This window comes from Halyomorpha halys, unplaced genomic scaffold, assembly GCF_000696795.3.
Source record: "Halyomorpha halys isolate HHAL.00 unplaced genomic scaffold, Hhal_1.1 Scaffold533.1, whole genome shotgun sequence".
Taxonomy (NCBI): Eukaryota; Metazoa; Arthropoda; class Insecta; order Hemiptera; family Pentatomidae; genus Halyomorpha; species Halyomorpha halys.
In genome coordinates this window covers 384,318-403,494 of record NW_027108067.1, presented here as the reverse complement: position 1 = coordinate 403,494, position 19,177 = coordinate 384,318, and the positions used below count along the sequence as shown (strand labels likewise).

Below are 19,177 nucleotides of genomic sequence, written 5' to 3'. Positions count from 1 at the left end.
AAAATAAAAATAGAGATATATATAAATACAGATAAAACAAAATACATGGTTAGCAGTAAAAACGCCAGCAATTTTGGTGATATAGATATGGGAGGAAATATGTTTGAAAAGGTAGATAGGTTTAAGTATTTACGGTAACTAGAAAAAAACAAAATTGAGGAGGAAATAAAAGCTAGGTTGAAGGCGGGAAATGCTTGTTATTTTTCAATTTCGAAACTGCTTAGCTCGCGCCTTCTATCGCAAAACTTAAAAATTAGAATTTATAAAACCATTATCCTTCCCACTGCTCTATATGGATGTGAGACGTGGCCTCTTACACTAAGGGATGAACAGTGTCTTAAAGTTTTCGAAAATAAAGTATTACGCAAAATATTCGGATCGAAAAAGGATGAATTAACGGGAGAATTTAGAACATTACACAATGCTGAATTAAGGGAACTACACCCGGTAAATATAATTCAAGTTATAGCATTGCGGCGTATAATATGGGCATGCAAGGTTGTAGGGCTTAGTAACGAGCAGATCACTAAAATGTTAATAAACACTGAAATAACGGGTAAACGTCCGAGGGGTAGACCGAAACGTAGATGGGAGGATTGCGTTAAAACTGATTTAGTGGAATTGGGTTTGGAGGGGCATCACTGGAAGGAAGTATGCAGAGAGCGTTTGGCGGTATCGGCACCGAACCTTCGGGTTCGTTAGGCTTTTATTATAATTATAATGGGCAACACCCCCATTGTTCTACATAATCGCTAGGTTAAGACCGGAAACAGAAGAAAATCCATGAGAAGATGGAATTCAGACCAACAAGTACTTTCACTATGTGATTAGCTAATGTATTAACTCCTCAATATTAATGCAGATGACTCTCGCTTTTGAAATTGGTATTGAATCGTTGAAAACACTAATAGTTGATCTTTTGAACAAATGTGAACACAACAGTATTTTGATAATAACGTTGGAAGAAATAGTAAATTATGAAAAAAGTAACATACATCAATGTTCAAACCCTGAATAGAATATATAAATATCCAGCCCTTCCTAATCTAGGAGGGGTTTATACAAACAACAAACGTAAAGAACAAACAGTGTAGTCATAACTGGCAAAAATATATGTGTATAAGAAATCTGGCTTGATTTGAACCTAATCTATCCAACAGCTTGCAATACTCACTTCTGACCCTCAAAATATATCAAAGCTATTCACTGATTTTTTTAAGATCACACACAACCTCCAGATTTTTCCCCAATTATGGATACTCTCATTATGAGGCTGGGTGGATCCCATGAAGGCTCCAGAACCCACAGGGTTGGCTCACAACTATAGTTACAAAATAAATAATTATCTGCCCTGTAGTAGTAGCACAGCGCCTTAGTTATAAATTTTACAAGTCTATTTAGAATCGGTTTTGCCTCATTACTGAAGGTAGGTAACCTTAGTATTCATACCTGAAATGAAATGAATGTTTATATACACACCAGTTTCATAAAATTCTCAGCAATACCTAAATGTATTTTTGAATGCAACTTCGAAAACGGCTCCCCTACCCTTTTTTACTATTTTGATAACTTAATAGACCGCTAATCGGACTATTTTCCTACAATATTACAGTTTATTTATATGACTTCGAGGATATTGGAAATAAATATTTTTTTTTTAAATTATTTATTTAATGTAATTTACAACTGTACAAAATAATACAATAGGTAAATATGTAGTATGTTCCATATATACTTGAAAATCTTGGGAAGGAACCACCCATTGGTGGTACTTCAAACATTAATTTAAATTAGAAGGTCCCGTGGCCATCTTCTTTTCAGACGCCTCGGAGGATTATCAGGGATTATTAAGGATGAAAGATTAAGAATTAATGGGTTAGTATGGTTACGGAAATAAATATAAAATCAATTTTAAGATCGGAAGCTTACAAATCAATTCATTTTAACTTTTAGGATTTCTGCTCATAAGAAATATTTTCAAATAAACTGAATTCACGGATAAGGTAAATTACATGTATTTGTAATAACAAGTACTAAGTGTCAAGAAGTGAGTAATTTTATCAAAATTACTTTAACACAATTACAGTCATTGTGTCTTACAATTACTTAAGTTTAATTGTTCTTCAAGACCTTTAATTTCTTTATGTTTAGGACCATTTAATGATTAACTTAGTGTAATTATAGCGAAACTCCTCGATGACTCCCTTCCTGGTCGAAGGTGGGGGGGGGGAGAGTATTATCTAAGAGGAACACCCTATTCTAAGCATGGTGAGGGGTTAAATTTTCATTTCGAGAGACCACCGACCATGATCCCACGCCTTCTCCAAGGTCACAAGCCGCCAACAAGCTCTGGCCAAGTTCAAGCCGCCAACACTGACGCACCCGACAGCACCGATTTCGCTCCTAGCGACTTCTTTTTGTTTTCCCGAATCAGAAAGACTTGAAATGGAAGCGATTGGACACGATCCCAGTTCCAGGCAGCTTCAATGAGGTCCCTTCAATACTTCCCACAGGTAGAGTTCTAGGGAGCTATGAACAATGGAAAAACGCTTGGAGCAGTGTCCAGATGCTCGAAGGATCATTCATTGAAGACTTTAAGTTCTTCCTACAAAAATGTTTAATGTCTTGAAACTATTAGTATTGAAATTATTACCAATGTTCAAACAGTTTTACTGTTTTCTCTTGTTTAATTGCATGTAATAATAAAAAAAGTTTTTTGTCAAAGTAATCAAATAATAAACAAAACAAATCTATCGCTCAAAAAAAAAAAAAAAATAACAAATAATAAACTTTTTGGTAGCACAAAGAACTAGTAACAATATAGGCCGTAATTCATAAGAAAACTAATAACATTAGTTTATAAATACAAGTATACAAATTATGAAGTACAAGCACTAATAAGGTTTGTATCATAATAAGGATAGCTAATAGGATATAGGAATTAAAAAGTGGGGCAAAACATCCGTTACTCAAATTTTTGTTGTATCTTTCTACAATACAAGACTAATAGTATTAGTTTATAATTTATTAGGAAACAGGGCCCCGGGACTCACCAATAATGGCGTAACCTTTCTTATTCATTTTTCCAACTTCCCTAGCAACGCCATACGCAAAGGACCAAGATGTGATTGCACCAATAAAAAATAAGATCACTATTATCCAGAGAACAACTGTAAACATGTCAAATTTAACGTAAATAAACCAGTGCTACCTAAATTAATCGGGATAATGAAATTTCAAAGTTATCACCAGGAACTTCAAGTTTGAATTAAATTAAAAAAATATTATATCTTCTTTCATATCCACATGGTAGGATTCTATAGTCCACATGTTTAACAGAAAAGTAGTTCACCCTCAAAAAATACAATATAACTAACCTAATCACAATTAATTAACAATTAGTAAAAGTCTTCCGATACAACATATTATATTCAAAGCAGTAAGACGTGGAAGGTGAAAAGGAACCATTAGTACAAGAGCCCAAGAGGAGAAAAAAGTCAGTTATTTCACCCCAATTTTTGATTACTTGATTGAAAACTATGTATAATTACCAGTCAAAATTGATGAGTCAGCCAAGTATAGGCATGAGGGATAAAAAATGGCGGCTGTTTCAAAACGTTAAAAATAATTAATTTTTTATTCGGAGCTCTATATCTTTACAACTACCAACAACAATAGCAAATCTAAGAGAGCGTCATTTAAACTAGAGTAAAATTGTTAAAATTAAAGCCTTAATAGCTATTTATGTTCAATAATTCTCGAGATATAGTTTTTTAAAAAGTAACATTGCATAAAAATGTTGTATGGTACGTATTGAAAGATCAGTAGTTAGTGAATTTATTTTGAAAAATCTATATCTAAAAAAACATTTGACGTACAGATGTCTATCAGCACTCAAATTAAAACTAGTTTAATGAGCAATAAAGTAGTTTATAATGTTTGTTCTCGTAGGAGTAGTAGTTTTCATGAAATTTCCTAAAATAAATTGATTTATAGTTGTTCGGACATATTTTCATTAACCAAATTTATATTCAAATGTGAATATCATAAAAACTACTACCCCTACGAAGATAAGTGTCTTAAACTACTTTATAGTAAGTTAAATTTCCTTTATTTTGGGTGTTGGCATATGTGCGCCTTATGGGTCTAAAGATATATTTTTTACAAATTCCAACATTTTATATGAACAGCTAGAAATTATCATTTTGTGAGTTTATTTTGTCAAATATCATAAAAACTACTACTCCTACAAAGATATACGTTATATAATATTTTATAGTACATTTAACTGGCTTTAACTTGAGTACTGGCAGACATCTGTACGTCCAATGGTTTCTGAAATAAAGTTTTTCATAAATCAAAGTTATTGTCCGAACAACTATAAATCAATTTATTTTAGCAAATATCATGAAAACTACTATTCCTACGAAGGTTAAGGTCATATACTACTTTATAGTACAATTATTTAGCTTTAATTTGAGTGCTAATAGACCTTTGTACGTCGAATGATTATTGAGATATGGATTTCTCAAAATAGATTCACAAACTGCTGATATTTCAATACATTTTTATGAAATGTTGCTTTTTAAAAGGCTATATCTCGAGAACTATTGGACGTAAATAGCTCTATTATGGCTCATATTTCAGCAAATTTATTCTTCTTTTAGATTTTCTAGTGTTGTTGGTAGTTTTTAAGATATAGAGCTCCGAATGAAAAATTAATGTTTTTTTAAGGTTTTAAACAGCCGCCATTTTTTATTGCCTCTACCTAAACCTGGTAGACTCATCAGTTTTGACTGGTAATTATACATGGTTTTCATTAAAGTAATTAAAAATTGGGGTGAGATAACTGCCTTTTTTTCTTCCCGGCTCTTGTACTACATTGTCTCAACTCACGTTTTCGATAATGGGGTTCACACCCGCACGTACTTAAGGATGACTATATGATAGTTTTGCGATCAATTTCAGAGGGTTTTAACTATAGTCCAATTAAATTGCAATTTAACATGATTGCAAATTAATTTATTTCAATAGATTCTAATGTAAAGGACGATAATAAAGAGTCGGTCAACCCAGAGGGTTCTAGATTTTGCAAAATGGCCGCCATATGTCAAGTTTCAGATGTACCACAGTGGATTTTTTTTATTACGTTTCTTATATCCAGAAATAAGAAGTTTCCTCTTTTATTTTTATTACACTGCTGCCATATTTACATTTTTTCGAGAATATAATATTTAAAGCACATATTCTGTTTGAAAATAATTCAAATTATTAAACCGGCACTATACAAAAGGAAAAGTAGTAATCACTGACCAGTCTCTGCAAACAGTTCACTGTTGTATAGCTCCTGTAATTGTAGATAGGACTTTCCGTTCAAAGCTCTCAATTCTGCTTTATATTTAGGGTGCCTGCTAGAGCTGAGGTATCCCAGAGCTGGCTTCATCATGCCATTTTACACCCTTAGTTTCAGTCTTCTTAGAAGGCTCTCTTCCCACTTGCTATAGGCTGGTCAATCCCAGTCCATTCATCATTTATCAAAGAGCCGAGGTATTTGAAACTGTCTAATTTCGGAAACCATGTCGTTCTTCGGCTTACAATAATCTACATATTTTATCTTCATTTACTTGCAAGCCAATTTCCTCTACTTCTCTTATTAGGGTCTTTCCATGCCATCTTCATTACTTCCTAGGACCACAACCTCGTCCGCCTACGCTAAAATTTTGTTTTATTCTGAAGTGTACTCAACAATTTTCGCAAGATGTTTTCCTAATCACTTTTTCTAGAACTAAGTTAAATAGCATTGGTGAGAGTCCATTTCCTTGTATCAGACCTGTTTTGATTTCAAAGGCTTCCAAAACTTCTTGTATTAAGACTCTACATTTGGGATCATCCCAACATGCTTTTGTCAGTCTTACCAACTTTTCGGGGATCCCCAGCTGAGTCATAATCTATATTTCACTAAATAATTATCACATTCCCTGGTTAAATTTAATTAATCCTAGGAATTGTAATGAGCAGACCCAATTTAACAGTTACTTTGATTTCTAATTTATATCTGTAATAATAAATTAATTTTATAACAAAAAAAAAAGCTTAACTTGATTTACCAAGTAATAGATAAAAAAAAAATACTACTAGAATTTATTTTAAAAATAAAAATATATTGCAACTACATTTAGTTAAAAATATATACATATTAAGTAAGTTCAGTATACTAAATATTTTAGTCACTAGAAGGATGTACTATAGCTTACCCAATAGTATTACTCCTGACATGATGTTTGTTGCCTCTAACTTTGGGTCGAACGAGAGGAGCATTCCTAAGAATTCGGAGAGGATTGGCTTCCACAGGCTGTTCGACGAGTAGAGAATAAACTGCCTTTGCTTCACTGCTCAATGAGCCCTAGCGGGGATAGGAAGGAGAGGAACAGAAAGGAATTAGTTGGTAAGGAAGGGATGATGAAAAACAATGGGTAAAAAAAAAAAATAAATAAATCAAAATAATAATAAAAGAAAAAAAAACTGAACAGATGGTATTGTTTCTAAATGTAGATTCCTAACTTCTTAAAATTAACAATGGTTTTGCTGCTGACGCGTGCTGTTACCCATCAATTCTATTCAAAACTCCCAAATCTCAACCCACAACTCTTGAAGAATGGCATCAAAACTGGAGGATTAAACAAATTCCGATAAATCCCATCAAATTACCTTTACCCTTCCTGCCCTATAAGTTTCCTTAAATAATATTCCACTTATCCCTGTTGAATAGATCCACTACTTAGGACTACATCTGAACAAAACAATAACTTAGATCCTCATACAAGATTGAAAAGACAGGAAATTCCTAGCTATTACAACACTTTCTAGACAAAAGGTCTGAACTCTGAATTAATTAAAAAAAACTCATTTACACGACCATAATAAGGTCTATTTGGACTTACCGAGCTGGCCTTTGGAACTCAACTAAAACCATTGAATTCTTTTTGTATCCAATCCTTACAATCCAAAATCTTTAATGCTCCTCACTTAGTTACAAATAAAATCATCCATAAGGACCTCAATGTTCCACATGTTGCCAATTTGCGCAGAATCCAATATCTATACTTCCATGATAAACTCCCTAACCACTCAAACGCACTTGTTTCTTCCTCTTCAATACCTGATAATCCATCAATACGTCTAAAAAAAAAATGGCTCGAGATCTTCAACTCTAGAAATGTTATTGGAGTTCTACCAATGAGTAGATTCTCCAATAGACTGACTGTATCAAGCCATTGTAATATAACTCACATCATATTTACTAGATGTATTTATTTAATACAGTTGTAATGTTCAATGAATAAATAAAAATAAAAAATATAAACACGGAAGACCAGAGAAAAGATGAGTTTAGAACAAGCAGTTTTCCCATCAGTACAGCAGAATTATTTGGAGTTATTCAGAAACACTGGGTCTCCAAATTGATCACTTATTTTAGGAGAAAAAAAATATGTTAATTCTCATATCATTTACTGATAAAAGATACTGCATCTTTCAAATTAAATTTGGATGGAAAAGATTTTATAAAAGCCACATGAATAAAAATACTTATTTCTTACAATTTATAATTCTATTTTATACTTAAAAGATAATTTAGCTGGGGAATAAAAAGTGAAAAATTAATTTTTTCAAATTTAAAATAAGAGATGTAATGAAAGATACAATAGATTTTGGATAACAATTAAATTGCTTGGAAAAATTGGTATGGATTTCAATAGGGATTTTAGTTAAACACTTTTTTGGACAGAAACAAATTGTGAAATGTAGTATTATACTTCTCTTATCTGAAAATAATATAACTACAAAATATAGTATTTTTTAAAATTTTTTTTTAGTACTAAACTTCTTGTAGAGATCAATCCATAAAAAAAATCTTGGGCCCAATTAAAAAAGTTGAATTTAATTTAATATTTTTCAAATTAAGTGTCGCTGTTAGCAAGTAAAATTTAAAAAAATGATACTTGACTAGATATAATTTTTATGGAACTGCAAAACCTCAAAGATGAGTAAAAATCAGTTATGTGATTTTTTTTTTGTTAGAAATGGGATTTTTATTGCCTATTTGCTGGTGAAAAGCACTCGTGTTAAAAAATCAAACATGGTTTAAATTTGCCGGAAAAATCCTTTTATATGATGTTTACAGTTACTACTGCCATCATAAATCTTATCCAATCATATGTCCCCTAATTGTATACAATATGCAAGAACGAACTACTCTCTTCAGAACTCAGTCAAACAAGGTGAGCCAATGGGTTGCAGGCCATAATGATAAGAATGTATTATTTTGTTATATATAATCTCTTAATATTAATTATATTTTTTTAATACACATGAACAATTTTAATCATAACATTTTCATTTCTTACTTTAACAGTTCATTATTTATTGTATTATTAAAAATCTGTTAATAAAAAGTTAATTTTATTTTTGGGCCTTTTATATAATATATATAAAAAAAAAAATTATCTTAGATATTGGATATCACATTTTACGTTCTCGCCCTATGTAACACATTTTTAGTTTTTTGTAGTTAACGAATCTGGTATCAGGTCATGTTAGCAACATTCATATCATTGCAAAATTAAAAACAATGCAGCTGAATTTTGATGAAATATAAAACATCTATTTTCACCAAATAATTTGTTAATTAAAGCTTTTATATTTATATTAATAAATAACAATTTTAAATAATATTAAATCTAATAAAAAAATATGCACTCGAGAATAAGAAATCTACCAATCAAAATTTAAAAAAACAAAACAAGTAACACAAAGCAACTATTACTATAATCAACTAATCAAGTTTCTATCATCCGAGTAGTTGAGAAAATTTATTGATACATATCTAGTCAAGATGAAAACAATATTACCTAAATAAATAAAAAATTCTCAAAACAAATAAAAATTTCAAAGCAATATTAAAACCAAAATTAAATAAAGCACATGCTTGACAAAATAAGACTACTAAAGTAAAATAAAAATAAAGGACTTGACAGAAAAGAAAGGAAGAAAGGACATTGAACAAAAACCAGAAAAGGATCATTAGCCAATAATAATAACTTGATCGTATTTAAGATTATATTTGTACAATTTCTAAAAATACACTTCTTCATATAAATAAATAGATTTGCTGAGCATCACTTCAAAAATATTTTTTTTAAAAATATTTAATGTATGCAATCTAAAAATTATTGAAAATATAAGGCATTAAGTATTACATAAGGCCAGTTATAGTTGGTGTTTAGATTAGTCGAACATTATAGAATATCCATTCATTAATTGAACAATGAATATATTTTGGAATATAACAGTAGCAACTTTCTGTGATCAGATGCGCCATATGGCTAAAGTGGAACAACATGCTGATGGACGGTACATATCAATTTATATTTAATTACAATGAAGAATTAGTAAATAAAATCTAATTTTAAGATTATTATAAATACAAACATAAGTTGAACAGTAACACAGTCGTGAAAAAAAAATATTAGCTGACTATGGAGAGAATCAAACACTGTTCTGGATCGAGCATTGTGGGACCCTCGTCCCAATGTGCTTAACCCTAAACATTACACAAAAAAGAAGAAAAACATCTTGAAAAGTTATGAAAAATGTTTGAAGCTTCATAACAGGAAAAAAAAATCTTGAAGATACTAAAGTTAGTATGAAGATAATTGAAAATTAAACAAATATCATTCTAAGTAAAATAAGAAAATTAATGATACAAAAATTTTTATTTACAAACTTGTGCACTTGAACAAACAAGAAATTAAATACTTTTCACTCGCATAAATATGTTCCCTATCAAATATGGAAGACTTAAAAAAACAAAACAAACATTCTATTCTGACACAGAAAAATTGTTACTGCTAAGGTAAATTTTATAGGTAACTTAAAAAAATAAATAAATGATTTATGAAGTATGAATAAAGAATATTTACATTTTCAAAAAAATATAATTAGTTTTTATACCCAATTTCAATGACATTTATATCAATCTTTCAAATAATGATTAATTATGAAGCTTCATAATATTATAATATATTAATGTAGGAAAAGTTATAGAGAAAAATGAAAACAAGTCCTTAAACAGAACACTGAAAGCAAAAAAAAAAACTACTATGGCATTTACAGAAACTTTTACGATACAAAGTAATAGACCTAATAACAAGCCATTCAAGGCATTTAACATTAATGGAGATATTAACAATACTAATCCCTAAAAGAAAAAAAAAAAAAAGAAAATTAACCACATTTTTTAAACAAAGCTTTAAATCTATAGTCCATTTATTAATGAATAAAACTATATTCATTTTACAGAAACTTCTGCTAAAACTTAGTAGACAAGCGAGCTTTGAGAAAATCTTCGGTAAATCCAGGAACATGTCTTAAATCTTCAGAAGAAGATGTGCTGGAAGATCCAGAAGAAAGTTTTTTAGTCAATTCATCAGATGATGAATTAGACGATTTTGAATGCCAAGAATTAGTTGGAAAGCCACCAGATGATGATGAAGAGGAAGACGATTCAGCCCAATCGTGTGCTGGTAAAGGAGAAGCAGGAGTACTATGCGGAACCCTTCGTGAAAGAATTGGAGCATGGGGATGAGGAACTCTCGCATCAGATACAGTCCTACGATGGATCAATCTCATCACATGGCCTTTTTCACTTGCAGGTTCAAGTGATCCTTTCAAAGTAGAAGAAGACAAAGTAGAAGAGCTAGCTGCTTCTGAAAGCGGGTCGAGAGATCCCCCCAGTGTATCTGTTGATAGCCTGCACCGTTCGACCTCGAGGGAGTCCAGCACTTCAGTGGACGAGTCCACCACACTTGACAATGGGTTTCTAGTCAATAAATCGCGAGACCTAGCGAAACAAAATTCTGCCGATGCCCTATCCCACAGGGGTAAACGGAACGGAGTTCCAGAACGTAATGATTCCAAACTAGTACAAGAAGAAAGAGAGCGCAAACTGGTGCAAACAGACTATTCATGCATGAAAACAATATACCACGAATAGAAGAAAATATATCCAATAAGTTACAGAAGAATGTTTAAAAAAATTAATTATAAAAATATATTAAACATACCCAGGAGTACCCGGAGGGGAAGCCATAATAAAAATAAAAACAAGTTAGTAAATATAAAACTTAATATAATAGATTAATATTTAAAAAAAAGATCTCATATCACATAATATTAAAAAATATATCAGAGCATAGTGGTAGGTAAAAATAAAATAAAATACAAGAATCTTAGCTATTAGTAAGCAATATGAAACTTTTTTTTCATCTAATTATAAACCTTTCTACTGCTATACTATCGAGTAAATAATTTTAAAATACTTTAAATAAGCAAGTTTTTTGATGTTACAGGAAGAACCTAGATTACAAGAATAAAAATATATTGTGTTCCTGTATAGTTAGTTATCTTATCGGCCTGTAGACCTTAATCAGGTTAAAATAACACCCTAAAATTAATATAAAAATAAAATCACAATGTCAATTAATAATCCAAGAAGGTCGGAGGACTCAGTTACAAGACATAGAAGGTAGAGAAGATTCCATCTGGTAAATAATTTTTAAATAGCCTAAAAGAAAGTAGGGCTTTGCAGGTTTTATTTATGACTCATATACTATTATCACTAATTTCAGTTTTTTTATTGTAACTTTTATTTATTTTATAAGTTATAATTTTTTTTTATTACTCTATTAATTGTTAGTTGATATTGATTATGCATTATTTTACCCTGATGAAAGATCTAGAGAATGAAATCAGTTTCTAAGACAATAAAAGGACTATAGAAGAAGATATAGTTTTTATTCTTAAATTATAAAATATCAAATTTCTTAGTATTATCATTAAAAAAGGTTAATTAATACCTCCGCAAAAGATATACTACTCAATAATAACTATAATGCAAGAAGCTACCAAAGAGAAAAAGTAAAGCTAAAATACACAGCTTGTTCAATGAGTACATTGGAATAAATAAATATAGTGAACTATTGTAACTGATACCTAATTAGTCGGTCATGAGCCAAACGGGCTACCTTCTTGACAGCGATGAGCCAATCAACTTTCATCTTAGAAGCATCAGTTTTTATTGGCTAATACACATTCATAACTTTTATACACCTCAGCCAGGTAAAGTTATTTTTCAAAGGGCTATGTTATAGTCAAAGATAGAAGAATACTGAAGTAAATCCTTTGTAAAAGGTATATATAGCACTGTATTTTACACAATAGAAAAAAATAGTTTTATATGAAAATTGTCATTAATGAGATATTAACTCTGATACAATAAGTTAAAATATAAACAATTTTTCAGAAGAGCCATCAGCACCAATTGCATTATTTCATATGAAATCTCAGTTTAGTAAAAACACTTTATGAAATCAAAACATTTAATCTCATTTTCTATACGTTTTCCCCAAGGTGTTATCAACTTTTCAATCCCAGAACTGAAAATTCCCAGGTTTTGTGAAGAAATGAATTCAAAAAATGCATTTTTAACCTAAGAATCATTTTCAAAAATTTTATCTATGAAGTTGTTTAAATTTTTGAACAGATGGGAATCTGTTGAAGATAAGTCTGGTTAATAAGACGGGTGTAGAAGAACTTTGTAACAGCTCATTTAGTTTCTTCACCGTCGTGAAATATGAGGTTATAAGTTATACTCTATTGTGTAAGAGTATAAGTTGCTTCCGATTCCCCAATGTAGCTTGTTTATTGACAGGCTTTTGATGCATTACGTCAATATCACTGCAGTACAATGTGGATGTGATGATTTCACCTCTCGATTAAAAGGAGAAATCAATTATTCCTACCATTGACCACCATACAGAAAACAATCATTTTTTGGATCCAAATTTGGTTTCGGTATGTGCCTTGATCTTTCATTGATAATTTAACCACTGACCTGACCAATGCCTGTTGTCATATACAATGATCTTTTTATTCTTTGATTATTGATTATTCTTTTGATAAAAGGCTTAATTTTTTGCCTAGTAAGCAGTGAAACGCATATCTCATTACACTTCAGTTGCTGCTGCTCATTAAGTTCATGAGGTACCCATAGATCAATTTTGTTTGCATCATTAATAGTCGAGAAACTGTTGATGTACTTGTATTCAGTTGTGCTGCAAGTCTTGTTTGGTAAGGGTTCTCTTCCACATTAAGCCTAACTAAGTTCATCATTGTCAACTGATAGTGGAGGTTTTCCTCTGGGTTGGTTATTCAAATCTGTGTCACCAGCCAAAAATGTTTCAAAACACAGGCGAAAGGTCTGTTTGTTACAAAACCCTCCTCCAAATGCAATCGATTGGAATGATAGTAAATACTATAAAAAAGAGAGGATTAATAACGGCTCATTATAACCTGTAAACATAAACATAATAAACAACAAAAGTTCAATAATCCCACTTTGAATTTCTTTAATAATAAAAACGGAGATTTCATATGAAATGACCCAATACAAGATAAAAAAAAAGTATCAATATTGTCATTGGCACAAATGTAGCAAAAACATATTAATTTTGACATTGAACGCACAGGAATCCCAAGGAGACATTACAAAACAATTCTTCAAAGCTTCGCTATTTATATAACTTAAGCTCTATGGCAATATCACTCATGAAATATTATGATGTAGTTTCTGACCACCATATCACTGGCTGACGGCATTTTTTTTTTCTTACTTTATAGATAAGGAACAATACTTTTAAAAAAATTTAACAGATGAAAAATTATTTTTCATGTTTCCAGTTATAACTTTTTATCTTAGAGACTAATGGGATTTCCATTCTCACTCAGCTGGTTCATGGTTCTTTTGCATTTTCACGACAATAACACCAATGTCCCAAGTCATCAAAACAAATTTTTATTTGTTTATTTTACAACCCTCTAAGAAAAGCTAACACGATCCTTCACTTTTGACAAACACTATCCAACAGAATGCAACTGAAGCTGAATAAGCTCAGATGATCATGGTGTTTGTTCCATTGCCTCCCAAACGAATAGATTTCTTTTACATTTTTATTACCTTTCTTCACTCGAAAAACATAAAAATAAATATCTAAAACCTTAATATAAATATAATATTCTAAGACAATACAATATAAATTTACACTATCTGGTTTAAAAATAGTAATAATTAAATTAAGGAAATAATGGTAAAGAGGGGAGACAGAGAAGAAACCCATTAGTATTTACCAAAGTTGTTACCAATTTCCAAGCCTTCATCACGGTAAAAGGAGTATATAATAAAAAGACAAACATTTCTGTGAGCAGAAAACCAAGACCACTGTTTTATAAACAAAATAGTTTTAAATATAGAATTGACAACAATTATTATAAATAATCATAATTAACATCTTTTGGTAGCATTTTTTAACGTGATCAACACAATATAAATTTGAAATTAGACAACATAAACAAAGAATTAAATAATACTTATTTTAAAATTTATAACATTATAAATCATGAATGTGTGTACGTTAATAAAATAAAATCGCATTTAAGACAAAATCATGTAATTTATTAATTAGAATAATAAATTTACCTGGACATCAGGTATGGATTGGGCTTCGTCTGAAAAAGTCCTCCCTTCAGTTCGTGTCTGAGGATGTTTTGATGGAGCTGGAAGAGTGTTGGAACTGGAAGGAAATCTGCAGAACAAAATAATTAGTTGATAAAAAGAAATGTTATAATAAGCTTTTAAAATAATTGCAACACCAACTTAATTGAGTAATTTTTTTTTTTATTAATTTATGAGGGCAAAGCACAGTGGCAGGTAAGGAAGCTTAGTAGAACAAAAGCTATATACATTCATTATAACTAACCACAACCAAGTCAAATAGAAAGGGAATAATGCCTCCTTGATCATACAAAAAAAATTGTGGCAGTCTGTGGGCTGGCTTAATTATGAACATGCGTTTCCTCTTACAGCTTAAGGCAGAAAATATTGGTTCAAGAAAAATAATAATAACTAGAATAGAACAGCCATTTCCTATGTCAATTCCTGCAGGAAAATTTGTATATTGTAATAAGAGATTATTTTAAAAGGAAAATCCTCCATACAATTACAAGAGCAATCTGGCATGCCTTAACACATAGAGGAGAAGAACTTACAGCCAACTACTTACAGAGACTGATCAGTCAATATCTCATGTGAATATTAGGAGCTTAAGATGGCTGGATGTGTGGCTAGAAGCAATTTATCAGGACGCCTCTACACAACAATGCATGCCACTATAGTTGGCAAGAGACCACACAGGAGGCCAAAAACCAAATGGATAGACTGAATCAACAAAGTTGCAAAAGAGCTCCATGCAGAAAACTGGAAAGCAGTAGCCAAAGACAGACAGGCGTTGAGAAGGCTGGTTTGGGCAGACAAAGGTCTACAAGATCTGTAGAACCACCGAGAAAAAAAAAATTAAATAAAATAAAAGGTGAGTATGAGATAAGAGCTCACTCAATCAGATTGGCACTATTGTTAAGCTCCTCTAAGCTCCTACTCTCATATTACAATACAAAAATTTTCCAGCTAGAATTGACCAGCATTGTGTTTAAAACAAGACGATTCTTTATCAACTGTCTTATTTAATTTAGCATTAGAATCTGTTGTTCGAAAGGTGATGTTCAATGAAAAGGTTAGTAAATTATCAGTGCTTGGGTAAGCTGATGAACTGGTACTGTTAGGTGCCAGCTGTTACGTGCCAAGGAGGAAGCTATATAAGTACATCTATCTTGATAGAAGCTAGTAAATGCAGTTTTAAGTATTTAAAAACAAAATTTATAAGGAAATAAAGGCAGGAAATGGTTGTTATTTTATAATTTTAAAATGTCTTAGATCACGCCTTCTTTACAAAAACTTATAATTTATAATTTACAAAACTATTACCTTTCATACTGTTTTTTATGAATGTGAAACATGGCCTCTAAGGGAGGAACAGTACCTTTAGGTTTTAGAAAATAAAGTATTGTGTATAATATTCAGACCAAAAAAGGATGACTTAAACGGAAAATTTAGAAGAACGGAAACATTACAACGAATAAGATGGTATTACAAGATTGTAGGGCTTAGTAAGGAACATATATCTCTAAAATATTAATAAACACTGAACCAATGAGGAAACGACCGAGGGTTAGGCCGAAGAGCAGGTGGAAGAGTATAGGAGCATGAAAACTGATCTTGAAGTTTTGAGTTTAGAAAGGCATAACTAGACCAATGCATATAGAAAGCAATTGGTCATATTGGCATCAAACCTTCGGATTCGTAACTTCTTTAATATTATTATTATTATTAAAGTTAATAAAAATTGCATATTCAATAGTCTTTTTTTTAATTAAAGAAACTTGAAAACAAGACTGAACAACAAAATTTTTAAACTCAATGCTCAACTTTCATTCTGTTACTCCCATTCTCATAGCCACTTTCTTGCAGAAAAACATTCAAAGACCATTTTCTGCATTGTTTAGCCATTTGAGTTTAAGAATTCATCTTTTCCTGATTCTACCTCCTATTTGGTTTTTTGGAATACTCTTTCGATAATATTCTTAGCCAAAAAAGCCATTTCATTTTAATGAATAATAGTGTTAGAAAACAAACTTTTTTTTTTATTCACTCTATTTAACTTTTACTTATCACTACTAGGCATAAACAATGAGTCCATTTTATGTACAGATACATCCAAAAATAAAGTTGCTTCTTCTTTTTTAAATTGAATATTACAAACTGACTGTGACTGACAAAATATAATTCAAAATGCTGACACCTATACGAGAAAGACTGAAGAAACAGGTTAAGAAAAGAGTGAGAATAAACATATATTAATGAGAAAATAAACAGAAAACTTACTTGAAAGATAGCTTATTTTTAGCAGGACTAACTTCGCCTTGCTGAACCATACATTTGTTTGCCAGCTCATAAGTAAGTGCGATAGCTGTGTCTAACGTTTTTTCATCGGAGGAAGAAATTGGTTTAACCTACAATTATAATAATAAATTTAAATAGGCACAAAATGAAAATATAATTATAATTAATAGAACATAGATAAGGATTTGTGAAATTTAACAACAAAATGAAAGGGAGACGTGTTTTGGCTCTGTGTGATAGGAGCACCATGAAGAGCCACGCACTCTCCAGATTTGAAAACTGTTTTGTTTGGAAACAAAACAAAAGGAGTGTAAGGATTTCCATACAACATGTTTAATAATAATGAAAAGAAAAAGTAAAATATAATATTGTTAAAGTAATGCATGATTGGTGCATTTAATTTTTCTTTAGATAATTCTTCAAAAACATAAAATTAAATAGCACAGGCCTTTGCATTAATTGTGACACAACACATAGAAAACATACAAAAAGGATATTGTGATGTAATACAGAAATTGCTCATGAAAAATAACAATTCTATATTCGATAATAGAGGTAACGTAAATGGATTTTTTAAAAAACGGGTTTATTTCATTTCATAAATTTATGAAGGACTTTTATTTTATTCTAAAATAGGATACTTTGAAATTTCATAGTTATGATAAAACCTTTAGATCGAAAAGTTTCCACTTTCTTATTAGATTGTAATAATTGAAAAATTGTAATTATTACTATCTACCAAACATAAAATTAGTAAATTAAAAAAATATACCGTGGCCAGTTTCTTTTTCCCTTTATTGGCAGCTTCTTGAATTTCATTTCTACGATTTATAACTTCATCATTAGCTGGAGGTGGTGAATGAGCAGTAGGTGAAGACGGCCTGGGAGGGGATTTGTAGTCTCGGAACGCAGCATCCATCTCATCAAGAAGGCTTGGTCCAAAATCAAACTAAAATCAAATATAAAAACATAACATATAAAATTAATTTAAATAATAATAAATGAAAATAATTAATTTTAATAATCATACTTGGAAAGTGGGGCTATCGACAGCTTCATCATCAGTAATTTCATGATATTCGTGGTCTGATAATTCTTTTCCACAGTTCCAATCTGAGCTCAAACCTGAATTAAAACAATATTTTAAATTGATCCTTGCCTTTTATTTAAATATAGTTTACATAAAAATATATTAAACTTTTAGAGAATTTTAAGATATTAAATATGAATTTAAACCACTTATGACATCAGCTTGACTCTTTCACCAGGCAGTAGCACCCAAAAAAAAGAAAATTAATCAAAACCTTCATTAAAATAAATAACAACAAACATTGGGCTAAAAAAAAAAAAATTAATACTACCCTTGCTAGGCTAAAAAAAATCAATGGCTCCTTAGTTGGGCCAAAAAAATTAACTGACATTCACTTGCTGCACCCAGTTTAGGAACGAGTTAACAGAACATTTTCTATAAATATTCCTTCAATCAACAAAATCCATCATCATTTCAACAAAACCTATTATCAGCAACAATGTTGTCTATGTTTAAGCATGGATGTACATACTAAATAGTATGTTTTAATTATTTCTATGATTATTATATGATATTATCTATGTTTAAGCACAGTTGTTCGTATTAAGTAGTATGTTCAAATTATTTCTATGATCATTATAATGATATTTATCTATGTTTAAGCACGGTAGTTCGTATTCGACTGCACTCTGTACGATCAACAAATCCTCAATTTAATAAAAATTTAAAACGTACGGAGATACATGGCCACTAAAGCAATCTGAAATCTTCGGAACATACAAAAAAAAAGAGCATGTGCACTTCATCTCAAATATAGATTTAGCCTGAATGTGATCATCATATGTACCCCAATTGCACCTCTTATAAAATAATAATTAATTTAAGTATGTTTTTTTCTAGTTCCATATTTAATTTATACATCTGCACTGTATTTACATTTATTATCCTTATACTTTTAATTCTTAGAACCTATTGCATTAAATAATTAGTTGCCTTCTCTAAACACATAATCTAATTGCATCATTTTAGTTATTGTATTTTATACTTTATTTGTTGTTTTTTTTGTTTCTCTTTTCTTTTCTTTTAATATTGTTAGCATAGTACTATAACACATTCCAATGTTAAAACCACATTACGTACAAACAGTATGCGGTTCCGCATGGAGTAAGTACACTTTTTAAATAAACTCCTCCTGCATAGGGCTACTATGCAAGAGAAAAAAAAATATATATATATAT

The 19,177-nt window shown here is 30.6% G+C and overlaps 1 protein-coding gene across 9 annotated transcripts in view; it reads right to left on the bottom strand.

The window, feature by feature from the left end:
• The window catches only part of Ack-like (activated Cdc42 kinase-like), a 54,327-nt gene that overhangs the window by 25,020 nt on the left and 10,130 nt on the right, over positions 1-19,177 (bottom strand). For 7 of the 9 annotated variants that reach the window (XM_067046454.1, XM_014425793.3, XM_067046453.1 and 4 more), the window contains exons 13-17: positions 17,940-18,034; positions 17,682-17,858; positions 16,892-17,019; positions 14,594-14,699; positions 6,255-6,403 (exon numbers count right to left, since the gene is read on the bottom strand). In XM_067046454.1, coding sequence (XP_066902555.1) covers positions 6,255-6,403; positions 14,594-14,699; positions 16,892-17,019; positions 17,682-17,858; positions 17,940-18,034 — 655 coding nt within the window. Of the gene's footprint in view, positions 1-6,254; positions 6,404-8,984; positions 9,028-10,107; positions 11,020-14,593; positions 14,700-16,891; positions 17,020-17,681; positions 17,859-17,939; positions 18,035-19,177 lie in introns of those variants that run through there. The other 2 variants (XM_067046455.1, XM_067046452.1) reach the window with 2 other exon arrangements.